Source organism: Bos indicus, chromosome 28, assembly GCF_029378745.1.
Source record: "Bos indicus isolate NIAB-ARS_2022 breed Sahiwal x Tharparkar chromosome 28, NIAB-ARS_B.indTharparkar_mat_pri_1.0, whole genome shotgun sequence".
In the NCBI taxonomy this organism is placed as follows: Eukaryota; Metazoa; Chordata; class Mammalia; order Artiodactyla; family Bovidae; genus Bos; species Bos indicus.
The window spans coordinates 25,619,003-25,632,281 of record NC_091787.1 but is presented as its reverse complement, the minus strand read 5'-3'; the positions used below and the strand labels follow the sequence as shown (position 1 = coordinate 25,632,281).

The 13,279-nt window shown below is 40.1% G+C and overlaps 2 protein-coding genes and 1 long non-coding RNA gene across 7 annotated transcripts in view; 1 reads left to right on the top strand and 2 right to left on the bottom strand.

The window, feature by feature from the left end:
• SUPV3L1 (Suv3 like RNA helicase) overlaps window positions 1–4,704 on the bottom strand; it is a 25,464-nt gene extending 20,760 nt beyond the window's left edge. The window contains exons 1-3 of one of the 2 annotated variants that reach the window (XM_070782010.1): window positions 4,360–4,704; window positions 1,529–1,606; window positions 1,018–1,125 (exon numbers count right to left, since the gene is read on the bottom strand). In XM_070782010.1, the coding sequence (XP_070638111.1) occupies window positions 1,018–1,125; window positions 1,529–1,606; window positions 4,360–4,633 (460 nt within the window). In that variant the 5' untranslated portion in view covers window positions 4,634–4,704. Of the gene's footprint in view, window positions 1–1,017; window positions 1,126–1,528; window positions 1,607–3,782; window positions 3,929–4,359 lie in introns of those variants that run through there. The other variant, XM_070782011.1, reaches the window with a different exon arrangement.
• The window catches only part of LOC139180374 (uncharacterized), a 23,001-nt gene continuing 14,377 nt past the window's right edge, over window positions 4,656–13,279 (top strand). The window contains exon 1 of the long non-coding RNA XR_011564641.1: window positions 4,656–5,009. This is a non-coding gene — a long non-coding RNA (uncharacterized lncRNA). The remainder of the gene's footprint in view (window positions 5,010–13,279) is intronic.
• The window catches only part of VPS26A (VPS26 retromer complex component A), a 25,346-nt gene continuing 20,666 nt past the window's right edge, over window positions 8,600–13,279 (bottom strand). For all 4 annotated transcript variants that reach the window (XM_019953931.2, XM_019953932.2, XM_070782014.1 and 1 more), the window contains exons 8-9: window positions 12,754–12,896; window positions 8,600–10,316 (exon numbers count right to left, since the gene is read on the bottom strand). In XM_019953931.2, the coding sequence (XP_019809490.1) occupies window positions 10,203–10,316; window positions 12,754–12,896 (257 nt within the window). In that variant the 3' untranslated portion in view covers window positions 8,600–10,202. The remainder of the gene's footprint in view (window positions 10,317–12,753; window positions 12,897–13,279) is intronic.

Sequence of the window (13,279 nt, the reverse complement as noted above, 5' to 3'; positions counted from 1 at the left end):
TGAGCTAAGTTAAGGGGACATTGTCAGGAAAAAAGGTAAACCCTAGAACAAGGAATGCTATCCTTTCCTGAGATCCTGCTTTGCCTTATGTTTTCTTCCTTATTTCACTTGTATTTTCTAGGAAAGCAGAAAACTTTGGCTGTCAACAACCATGTTCCACTTGTTCAATGCACCAGTGCTGATGATCAGCATTGATGAAAGTTAAATTGAAAACAAAGAACCTTGGGGTAACTCCCTGAGAGTCCAGTGCTTAGGGCCCAGTGCTCACACTGTCAGTGCCCTGGGATCTATTCCTGGTTGGGAAGGTAGGATCATGGACAGCAAAAAACAAAACAAAACAAAAAACCTCGGAATATACATTAGCAAGAAGGCTCCACGGTTACTGAAGCAAAATACAGGACCCAGATGCAAGTAGTTTTTAAACTACAGATACCACTGAGAAACAAAATGTGAAAGTGAACTGACTTCTTAGCCAGGAGTCACCACACCTTATGGCTTTGATGCGGGTGGGCTGAGTTCCATTCTGCTCTGTGTCCCGGTTCTACCTCAGTGCCTGGCCCAGGGCAATGTTCTAACAGTCAAATACATAAAAACATAACCAAAGTCAAACCGCCCTTAGGAATAAAATAATGATATTTCTACATTTTTTTCTTTTACAGCAAGAGGTCTGTCAAAGTTTGAGGGAGAAAGAAGTCAGTGGCAAAAACTGATGGAATCTGTATTGTATTAATTCTACCTTGTGTGAGAGTTCATTTCACCGAGGCCTATACTAGTGAAGAGCAGATGGTGACAGATCGAGGTCCCAGTCCTCCTCCAGTCTAAGATACATGGGTGGACTTAGTAACCAACCCAGGCCTGCTATAAAGCAAAAAGACCTAGAAGGCCTCCTATGAAAGCACCGAATTATTTACAGAGGGTGCTAACAGGGCTTATTCTAAAGCAAATAAGCTAATGAGAAAAAAACAAAAGAAATAGCAAGTATGTTCAGAGGATTTTAAAAAGTCTCTAAACACTTGCCTGCACTGAAGCAAATATCATTCAAAATAATGTGAATGTCCACATCCAGAGAATGAGACTGCATGATATAGTTTCGAAAGCTTATGAATGCTTGGTGGAAGAGACGAGCTGTGGGAAACACAAAATCAAAACAGGTAGGACTTAGTTTTCATTTTATTTTTCATTTCATTTTCATTTTCTCATTTTAAAAAGTACATACACACATCACACCTAACTCGTCGAAGTGTCTTTTTCCTTTCTTGTAGTACAGCTGGTTTGTTATGATCTGGGCTAAAACTGAAATTCTAGTACAACACGAAGGAAAGCTGAACACACAGCTGCTTTGCCATGTGTCTGGCTCACCAACTGCATACTGACGATCTCCTGCCCAGACAGAGGCAAAAGTCAGGGACGTTCTCCATATTATAACTATGAACTTATGTTCAGGCCACACAAGGTCCCACACAATAATGAAAAAGCTGTAATCTAAGCAGCAATAAGGTATCTCTAATGGAAATGGTATTAGCCTTACCATCGAGTCCGTAATCAGCACTCAGTTTCTGAATTTCTTTCCTCTTGTAAAACTTGTCTAAGACCTTCTTTACTTCATCTGGAAGAAAGATAACAAAATTGAACATACGTTTAACATTTGTCTTCTAGATAGAGAAATACCCCCAAAGTAAAAGAAATTTGGAAGTCCTAACACTCAAGGCAGTGGTCTACTGAGTGTTGCAAGAACTTGAAGGTGGGTTAGTTGATCACAAACTTTTTATGGTTTAATAGTGTCAAGAAAAAGTATAAAGTCCAACAATGCAATCAACATCCCCGTTATACTGCAGAAGTCTAAGCAAGGTGCCACAGGACTGGCATCACCCTATCCTCCACCGGGCCACTGTTAGATACACATGTTCTGTTTGGTTTACTCACAACCATTCTGCACATCTAATAGTGAGCAGCGAAAGGCTATCTTTTAGCTGAAAGATAACCAATACTGCAAGGGGCAGATCCTCATGCTTTTATGTGAATGACTAAAGGAGCCATGGATAACCTTTAGCTTGAAGATGATTTGAGGGAGAACAAATTAGTGGCATAACTAAAGTCAGTGGGAAGTGAGGGAAACAGATTTCGGTGGAATTTATACAAGAACTTCCTAATAATTAGAATAAGAAAAGGGGTTGCCTGACAAAAGTACCAGCTGTACTCAAGGAAGGCTTAGATGACTGTATTTCAAGGGTGACAGCAGAGAAATTACTATGCTGCAAAGGAGATTGAATTAGATGCCTGCTGAAATGCCACTATCAATCACTGATTTTACAGGTGAAAATACTTTAAATTAATCAAGCTTAGATTGCATTAACAACTTAAAAAAAGAGAGAGGTTTAGAACATTTATTTATACAGTAACCTAAAAATACTTATTTTGTTAAATCCTCACATCAACCTATGTTATATAGTTGGGCTAGACTATCTGGCCTCCTAGGGAAACAGTTTTCCCAGCTTCCACACATCAGATTCTACTGTAGGGTAATTCCATTTTTTAAATAGCAAATGTTTAGTACAAGTGATACTAATTTACACTTATTCATCCCTTCACACTTTTCAAAGTGCTTTGCCAAACATGTTATAATGATTTTCACAATCCAGAGATACAGGCAGAGAAAATATTATTTATATTTTAGCATTTGGGAAATGGACAAAAGGTAAGTAAACTGTAAATTGTTCCAGTCAGTTAAGTGATGTATGACTGTCACAAATGTGCAATATTTTCTGCTTGTAGTCAGTCTACCCTTACTTGCCTAATTGTATTATGATCAACCAGAAAAAAAATGATATATACATTTACCTATATATGTGTATATATATATCGGAGAAGGCAATGGCACCCCACTCCAGTACACTTGCCTGGAAAACCCCATGGACGGAGGAGCCTGGTGGGCTGCAGTCAGTGGGGTCGCTAAGAGTCGGACCCGACTGAGCGACTTCACTTTCACTTTTCACTGTCATGCATTGGAGAAGGAAATGGCAATCCACTCCGGTGTTCTTGCCTGGAGAATCCCAGGGACAGCGGAGCCTGGTGGGCTGCCGTCTGTGGGGTCACACAGAGTCGGACACGACTGAAGTGACGTAGCAGCAGCAGCAGTGTATATATATGATATATACATATACTTATATGTGTGTGTTACAATCAACCAGAAAAATGTGTACATTTTATACATATATATTATTATATGTAACTTTCATATATATATATATATATATATACACACACACACATACATAGGCACCTACTTGTGTGACTAGAAGAGTGCTTGGAAAGTAGCACATAGTAGGTATTCAATAAGATTTGTCGAGGATAAAAACTGTACTTCATAAGGGTTTTTAGGAAGATTAAATGGGCCACATGTTTAAAACAGTACCTGTCTCTAACACTCAGTGTTAGCCAATGTTATTTTTTAGAAAAAGAAGGAACCACAGAGATATTCTAGGCAGTGGGAGTAGCATTATGTAAAAAGCCCTGGAGCACAAGTGCCCATTTCATCAATCTGGCTGAAAGGAGGAGAGTGGTGTGCAACAAAGCTTCTCCAAGAGCTACCCAGGCCAGATCAGGCAGGGAGTGAGGACCCTTTCAAACTGGGGACAATGGAAAAGCATTAAGCAATTTTTTGCAGGGGAGCCACAGGATTAGATCTTGCCATTTGCTGATGCTAAGCGAGAGCTTTCTCTCTGGAGCCCTGGATGATCAGGGTACCTTCCACCTTTGGTAAGCTCACCCTTATCGTGTTCTACCTTGTAGCATAGTTGGTCATCCATCGGTCCTTCCTCCCACAAGGCTGTAAGTTTCTGGAGCGGAAGAGATCTGGATCTGAGTCTGGTTCCTCTTTGCAACCACCATACAGCCTAACAGTGTCTGGTTTGCGTAGGTACCCAGTCAATGACAAAAAGTCCTGAAAGAAGTCTTCCTCTGGCTTTTCACCACCCCACTCCCTTGTCCCTTCTGGGAGCAATAGTAATAAGCAGCGGGGCGGGGGTGGGGGGTGGGGGGTGGGGAGACTATACTAGAAAGTCAGTCGTGCACCCAACGGCTCAAAAAAGATGAATCGTCCCGTCACAAGGGGACTTAGATCATTCCCAGGGGAACAGTGAAAGGGAGAATGCCAGTTCAAGGGCAGCACATCAAAGGATCAATCAGACACAATCCCTAGCCTTGAGGAGCTCAAAACCAGCAAGGGAGGCAGGCACTGAGGCACAATGACAAAGTTCGAAGGGACCTGGGTCTCCAGGGGATGGAAAAGCAGCTTCCTCGGAGAAGCGTCTCAGCCCTGCACCAACCACCTTCGCCGCCCTCTCCAGCTCCTGCACTCACTCTTGTCCAGAGGGCGGGTTAGCTCAGCCCCGACGTCGCCATCTGCGCTAGGACCCTGAGGTTTCACAGTCAGCGGCACGAACAAGGACGTGTTTGGAGCTTTGGAGCCTCCGGAGGCAGAGGAAGAGGCGCAGGCAATAGCAGGAACGCGTCCCAGAGCCCCAGGAAAGGGCCCGGTGTGGGCGCGAAGGGCAGAGCAGACGGCTGCCCGGTGGCCAGCCTGGCGCCCCGCGGGGAGCCGAGCCCACAACAGGGCACACCGCGGTAAGGACATCGAGACTGCAGGCTCCAAAGGAGGCGGGCTGGAGCAGCCTGGGGACGCGGCGGCGGACAAGTGACGCGCGGCCACCGACAGTGACGCAAACCGCCAGTGCCTGAAGCTCTCAAAGACCCAGAGCAGGGGAGCTGCCCAAGAAGAGGCCCGATCAATAAGGAAAAAGCAGAGCCGGAAAATTGCTCATAAAGGGGAATAAAAACTTCGAAGTGAAAATCAGAAAAGATACGTTCCTGTAAGTCCTTGTTTTCTTTTATCGGAGATTGGCGACAGCTTTCTTTAAAGAAAATAATCAGGCACCTTTGGGGATGTCACAGTTGAGAGACGGGGGCCGGTGAAGTGTGTCACGTGATGTTAGCAAGCTGGCCCTGAACGGGTAAGTGTTCAAAGCACGTGGGCAGAGCTGTGAGCTGTGTGGGTGCCACTGGTGGAGATGCGGGTGCCTAGGATGTAGCGCCAGCGTTCCTTGCGGATTGGAAACTCTGAAGAGCATTTCCCTTAAGTTCTTTGGATAATTAACTTTAGTTTCCGGATAGAGTAGCGTTAGAGAACATATCTTGATCTACCCTCAGGACCGTAGAAGTTCTATGAATTGCTAAGGAATTCTATGAGTTCTTAGGTAAACCCTTTGTATGACATGCGTGTAAATTCTTGTACTTTAATAGGAGCAGTGTACATCATCTGCTGCTATGTTACAAGCGCGTAGCAAAAATATGTCCGTACCCAGGCCAAAGTTGTTTCTTTTGCATTAGTTGGATACTGTTTCATATGAAGTTGAAACATATTAAATTCAAGGTAGGCCGTTGCATTTTCCATATCTCTTTATTATACTTAAAACATCAATGCCTTGCAACTTGAAGGAATATGTCATGTGACCTTTAATAAGTGTGTGTCAAGCAGGATTTCAGTAACAACGTTATGTGCCTTTTATTCACTGGATACTTTTTAAACATCAGGGATTCAAGTAGACAGCCTCTTGCCCTCAAAGAGATTCTGATCTGGTTTTGGTCATATGAAGGGTTAACGTTAACTAATGGAAATATTTATTATATAATATATAAGCTAAGTATATGATTATATAATATATAAGCTAATTATTATATAAGCTAATGAGAGGTCAAAGAACAATTCATGTCAAAACTACAGGCCAGTTGTTAGTTATGTCATCATTTCTCAAGTCCATACCTCATAGGGTGCCAGGTGCAACTGCTGTCACAGGGCTAAAATTGTATCGTAATTGTGTCTCGAGTAGTAGTTCTCAAGCTTTAGGGGCGTTTAAGAGTCATCTGGAAATTTTGTTAAAATTGTTAGGGCCCTACTTCTGGAGTTTCTGATTCAGAATGTTTGAGGTAGTGCCTAAGATTGGAATTTATGTTTTCAGGTGGTACTGATCCTGATGGTTTGGGGACCGCACTTTGAGAACCAGTGCTCTGGGTTATCGGAGAAGGCAATGGCAACCCACTCCAGTACTCTTGCCAGGAAAATCCCATGGATGGAGGAGCCTGGTGGGCTACAGTCCATGGGGTTGCTAAGAGTCAGAGACGACTGAGCGACTTCACTTTCACTTTTCACTTTCATGCATTGGAGAAGGAGATGGCAACCCACTGCAGTGTTCTTGCCTGGAGAATCCCAGGGATGGGGGAGCCTGGTGGGCTGCCATCTATTGGGTCGCACAGACTCGGACACAACTGAAGCGACTTAGCAGCAGCTCTGGGTTATAGTTCCTTCAGGGTAGGGCCAGGGCCAATAAAATAGCACTCAAGAAGCACTCAGGAAAATGCTGAATGTGTGTGTGAAAATAAATAAATGTGGGACAGGGAAGGGAAGTGGGAGAAATGAAGATATCTCTTGTGCGGAATAAAATAAGCAAGTTCTCTCTTCTTTGCCTTTGCTGTTAACAAAACCTGGTTTATGAAGTTTCACAAAATGCATTCTAGATTTCTCCCCCTCACATCTCCCTACAAATTCTGTACTTTGACATTTCTGGCATTTTTCTAATGTAAGGTTATCATGATCTAGATACCAAATTGTTCATCATGGAAGGGGTCTCAGAGCTTATCTGGTCCAGTTTCCCTATCTTAGGAAGGGAGCCAACTATCAAATGCATTTGTAGAACTTGTCATGTCCACATGGTCCTGCTCTGCTGTCTTGCTTTCTCTCCAGGACCTGTAAGACTCCTAGAATCTAGTCTATTTCCTTTATTCTAAGTTGCATTAACAGTTCTTACCATAATGTTACTACATGTAGGCAGTTTTTTCTTCTAGAGGAGGCCACTTTAATTTTATAATCACTCTCTGGGAAAATAAGTGTCATCCATTTTCTCAAATATTTTAATGTGCAGATAAGCACAAAGTATAGCAAAACAAAACAGGCTGAACCCCCATGAGCTATACTAAGTCCATACAATTAAAAAGTCTTCTACAAGTGGGGTTAACAGTCTTGGAGACGTGCCTGGCATGACTTGTCAACATAACAAAGGGACATGTAACACTTTGACTTAAGATACGGAGATGGTGTCAGACAAAAATGGCCTGGAGAGTCTTAACTGAAGGGCTGGCATAAGGGAATGAATTCTCCAAGGAGTCTGGCTAACTGGAGCTGAAGGTGTTGTGTAATAAAGAATTAGAACTTTTCCTGCAATTGAGTCACTAAAAGATTTTGATCAGCGGAGTGACTTAAGAATTACGCTCACAGAAGACCTCAAGCCTAAAAAACAATGTTGTTTAAGGGTGCATATTTTCCTCACTCTGCCTTTATCTGATTTGAAACTGTAAAATGTTACATTTCAATCCAGGTGCATATAAACCTGCTGGAGAGGGCCTTTATGTATGTCCAGATTCAGCTGAATATAAAAGGAATTAAAGACTTTGCTAACTCAGAGGGTAATTAGAATATTCCAGCTACTTGATCCACATTGAAGGGATCCAGAATACATCACTGTGGCATAAAATTTTTAATAGAATGCATTTGAGTTCCTGAAATCCTGTCTGCCTAAATGCAGAGTGTCCCAGAACTCCACTGCCCTTAAATCCCCTCACAGGGAGCAAACTGGAAGGATTAACTCATCACCATGAGAAACTGGCGTTAACACCTAAACGGACTTTGGTTACAGAGTGCTCCTATCTACCACCTGTTCTCCTAAGGACCCTTTATCTTTCCTAAAAGTCACCCACTTTCCCATTAGTGCCCTTTTCTCCCCACAGCTTCCCCTACTAAGTCAGTTTAAGTGTCCTTCGCCCCCATTCCCCAGAAAGATGGTAAACAACCCCCAAATTCTAACCACTCCTGTACGTCACATTTTTGTGAACATCCTCTAACTCAATTAGAATCCTTTTCTTTTGCTAATCTATCCGTTTAATAGTAGGCTCTCAAACACAAAAGAGAGCAGAGAGAAGTTTTTCCTCCCTAGCAATTCAGAACAATGAAAACTTCACCAGTGAGAGAAATAACTAATTACATGGTTCGAACAGTGGTTCTCGATCCTGGGTGGTTTTTAAACGCTGATGTCCGAGCCCCTGAAACTCTGATTTTATTGGCCTGAATAGGATCTGGCGTGATTATTTTTTAAAACTCCTAAAAGTGGTTTGACCACGCAGCCAGGGTTGGGAACCACTGCGTTAGATATTGTATTCTAACAGACACAATTTTTTTTCAGTTCCTTTCTAATTAACTGGCTAACTTTTTTACAGTTCACCAAATACTGTTCAAATTTTTATTTTTCAAATTGGTTATGCACGAAGTCTCAAGCAAGCTGAATAAGCATCCTATTTATGACAGTGTTTTAAGCCACCTAGTTAAAAGTAATTATAATAGATATTTAAAAGTGAAATTATTTGTAAAAACTTCTAATTATCACACTTACAGCTTCTTAAACTAGTGAGCAATTTTGTCCTCAAAGATAAATATGACAATGAGAAGATATTTCAGAATATAAATATTTTAATCATTCAAATAGCAAGCTTAATATCTGTTTCAAATTCTTTATTATACATCATGGTTGCACAATTTGAGGCTGGTTAAATACAATTGGTTCCCAATTTTTCTTTGAATATTTTCCAGATTACTACATGCAAGTGACCATGAAAATATTTGGCATTTTAAAATTTTGAAACTCTGAACAGGCACTTACATGAAGGAAAACATTTTCATTCACAGATATCCACATTTATAACCGGTGCTCCAGCACATGGAACTTTTTGCCAGTTAAGAAGTTGGTTACTAACCATTTTTCAAAGAGCCACAGTAGTAAAATAGGCTTAAAGAAATGTAATTTGGGTTACTTAGTTTACTCATAAAGTAAGGTTAACTGACAAGACTTGCACTGAAGTGTATAAAAAAATATTTGTACAAAAACCAATGAACCATAAGTGAAAGCAGTTTCATACATCAGGTTTTAGTTCCTACGCCCCGTATTTAGTGTATCTGAGATCAGACCCCATGCATAGCATAAAAACAGATGACTGCAACCTTCTTTTTTAGAGGCTCTGAACAATGCTTGAATTTAATGTTAAAAGAATTTAAACATAATGGACAAAGAAGTTTAAATTTGGGTTTGAACTAGTCAAGGTTCTGATTTAACAATGTGAAATTGTCCAGATCTGGGTAACTACATGCTTCACCAGTTCTCCTGAGTGCCCTCATCCTCGAATTTTCTCCTGAAAAGAGAATATATGCAAGAAAGTTTATATTTGCATACATGTGCTAAAAAGATTCCTTAAATCAAAAGAATTGTTTTCAAAGTATTATGGAACAATCATATAATTTTAACAAATTCTAAACTGCCAACATAGAATCCACTCCACACTGCAGAAAACATACAGTGGTACCTGTTGGATAGCAGTAGCAAAATGGTTACTTAATATGGTCCCCCCCCTCAAAAAAAAGCTGCAATGACATGCTACATAATCCCTTAGGGGAAAAATTTAATATACCACAGAAGGTTTCAAAGAGAACAAAATTCAGGAAGCCGTGGAATGGTAGACTCAGATGCACCTACAGTGAAACACTCGTATGCACGTCTCAAACACATATAGAAAAACATAAATGTAGTTTTCAAAAATATTGAGATGCCGTGTTTTAAATCTTTGCAGGCTGTAAGGGCCACTCAGGTTTTCTAATTTTATTTGAATACAAATTTTTTTGCATGTAGAAAGAGCAAGAGGTAATCATTAGCATGAAAAAGGAGAAGAAAAGAATTTATAATCAACATTATGCAGAAAAAAAGCACAAGTACAAATACCAACCTACTCACATGAAAATATAATGTTTATGCTGATGTATATCTGAGTGCTTATTATCAAATCAAAGTGTGCAGTTAAAAAAACAAACAAACAAAAAAACGGCAGTTTAAGAAAGTTCCAGTGTTTCAAAGAAAGCACTTTTTAAAATGTATATACACGAAGAACAGTTATGTTGTACAATAAATTCAGCACTGTAAGATAAAGGAAGACTATCATAGATGGAGTTTTGGCCTTTTCCCTGCCCTACACGCTGCAACCATCTTTAACCTGCCAAACCTAAATCTCAATGGATATAGGAGGTTTTTTTTCTTTTTTTTCTCCCATTCAGTTCACATTTCAGGCTGCTCAGCAGATGCCTGTGATTCTGGTGATTCAAATCGCTGGTGAAAGTTTGTTCTCTGTTTCCTCAGTTTTTCAGGAGCTTTTCTCCACAAAATGATCTCCTAGAAAACAAATGCATGATAACAAATTAACATCCTCAAATTAATATTCTTGTATTATGCCTTAAATTTTCACCACAGAAATAATGCACTTCAATTTTAACCATAACAAAACTAACTTCTTCCCTACAAAAGCTCTCTTCCTGATGGACCTACTTTCTTCCAATTCTAATAATGGGTCTCCCCTTCTGCCAAGTCTGCACCCCCAACAACATCTATGTACACCACCACTATGAATCCAAACTGAAACAAAGGTCTAGCTGCTACTGCTTTAAAGAATTCCTAAAATCTGTCTTTTAGTTTGTTTCCCCTGTCCTTACCCAAATTCAAGCCCCTGTCACTAAATACTTCAGCTTTCTGATAGATGGCTCTCCCTCCCTTGCCTGAAACCCTTTTTTAACCTGTCCTACCCATCATTGCCAGACTAGTCTAAAACATTGCTTGGATGACTCTTCAGTAGCTCTCAGTTCCTCCAGGATAAATCTCCAACCCAGTGTTCAAGGTCCTCCGCAACTTTTATCCAATTTACTAATATCACTCTTCCCTACCAAGGTCCCAGTACCCAGCCAGCCGAACTGGGTTACTCTCTGCCCTTAGAGGCACTTCAAATTAAACTTTCCCTCCATCCTCCCCTTTATATTCTTCAAATTTCTATTCCTCTGCCTGTCTTACCCTAACCAATCCTTCCTGAGAGCTCTTCTCAACTCTTTTTGAAAAACAGTAATTTATTTTTGGCCGTGCTTGGTCTTTGTTGCTGTGCAGCCTTTTTCTCAAGTTTCAGTGAGCAGGTGGTGGTGGTGTAGCCGCTCAGTCGTGTCCGACTCTTGTGACCCCATGGACTGTAGCCCGCCAGGCTCCTCTGTCCGTGGGATTTTCTCCAGGCAAGAATACTGGAGTGGGTTGCCATTTCCTTCTCCAGGGGATCTTCCTGACCCAGGGATCGAACCCCAGTCTCCCATGTTGCAGGCAGATTCTTTACCAACTAAGCTAGGAGGGAAGCCCTTTCTAGTTGCTATATACAGGCTTCTCATTGTGGTGACTTCTATTGTTGCGAAGCACAGGCTATAGGGCACATGGGCTCTAGAGCACAGGCTCAATAGTTGTGGCACACAGGCTTAGTTGCTCCTCGGCATTTGGGATTTTCCCAGACCAGGGACCAAACACTGCATCGGCAGGCAGATTCTTTATCACTGAGCCACCAGGGAGGTCCATCTTCTCAATTCTTTAAATTACTTGCTCCATGAAGTCATGGCAGGCTGTTTGTTTTTTAACCAACATAGCAGAATTTAAACATCTAAATGAATGACTATGGGAGGCATATACTATTCAATAGGGTCATAATATGTAATTGATTTGAAAATTGTAAATTTCACATAATCTAATTTGAAGTTATAAATCACTTATGTTTAACTATATAGCATTATGGCAACATTAGCAAAGTAAGTTTTCTCTCTTCCAAATTGCTGTCAAACCATTATTTAAATTTTCCATTAATTATATATATATTTTTTCCACAAATATGCAATGTGAGAATTGTGAGGAAAAACTATGTTTAAAAAGGTGGCTTTTATATTCTTCACAGTCCTCAGCACAGAAGGCTTTCTTTTTTCCCCCTAGAATAATTTCCAATTTAGCTTTGAACACTCAACTGACATTCAAATATTTATTACTCTGATACAGAACAGAGAAGACCATTCTAATCACAGGCTTTACTCAAAATTCACCGAAAGCTTTTAATTGATTTTCAAATAAGAACAAGTTTTATGATAAATATATTTAAAAAGTAATAGTAAACATAATCTCAAAGACATTTATAAAAGGATTGTTTAATTAGGGAAAAATGGAAAACTGAAATCCATCAAGTGGATGTAGTCATGAAAAATGAAAGGAAATCTTTATTTGTTGATAAAGGAAATCTATTCAAGACACTATTGAATGAAAAAGCAAATTAAAGATCAATATGATATGATCTAAAAACAAATATGATCTAAAACATAGATATGATCTAAATCATAATATGATCTAAAAACAAATATGATCTAATATGATCATATATGAGCATAATATGATCTAAAAACAAATATACAAATTTGTCTGGAAAACTATCACAATGGTGGTGGAATTTTTTTTGACCTTTATTTTACTGTTTTTTGCCTGGTTTTTTAAAAAAACAAATACCAGATATTGTTTTTATAAAAAACAAAAGTTTCAAGAGAAAAAAAATAGAAGCCCTGCCAAATTATAGCCCATCCTGGAGTCCTGCAGAATGACTGATCACAACAGAGATCCATTCATGCCTTACTTCTGTGTCACACTTTCAGTGTTTTCACTTACGTAGAAACCCCCGCTTGCTCAGTACAATAAAGCTTAGAAAAGTGAGTGCTTTCCAGGTGCTTTTAGAACCACCACAGAACAAAATACCATGTAGGTGGCACCATACCTGCTGCTTGAAGTACCTTCTGTCTTCTTCATCAACAAGGACTAGATTCAAAAAGTACCTTACTGAAAATTTTTTGTTCACATCTCTCATTGTTGGAGTTGGGTCATATCCTGCTAAAAATAGTCTTATTGGAATTGATTCACCTGAAAGAAAAGCAATTTCTATTTAGTTCTAAAGGATGACCAAATACAGTTACATAACACCTAAAACTAAGTATTATAAAGACACTAATGCTTCAGTTCCTCCTGAGACAGGAGCGTAACAAAAACTTTAAACCAGAGTTTCTTAGTCTTGACACTACTGGCATTTTAGGCCTAATAATTCTATGTTGTGGGTAAGGTCATATACACTGTAGGAAGTTCAGGGCATTCCTGGTCTCTGCCCATAAGATGCCAGTTAACAGTCCCCAAACATGACAACCAAATATGTCTCCAGACATTGCCAAATTTCCTGTGGGGAGGAGGGGGTAAAAGTGCACCTAGTTGAGAACCACCAGCTCTAAAGTCAAATGCCTGGATTCGAATTC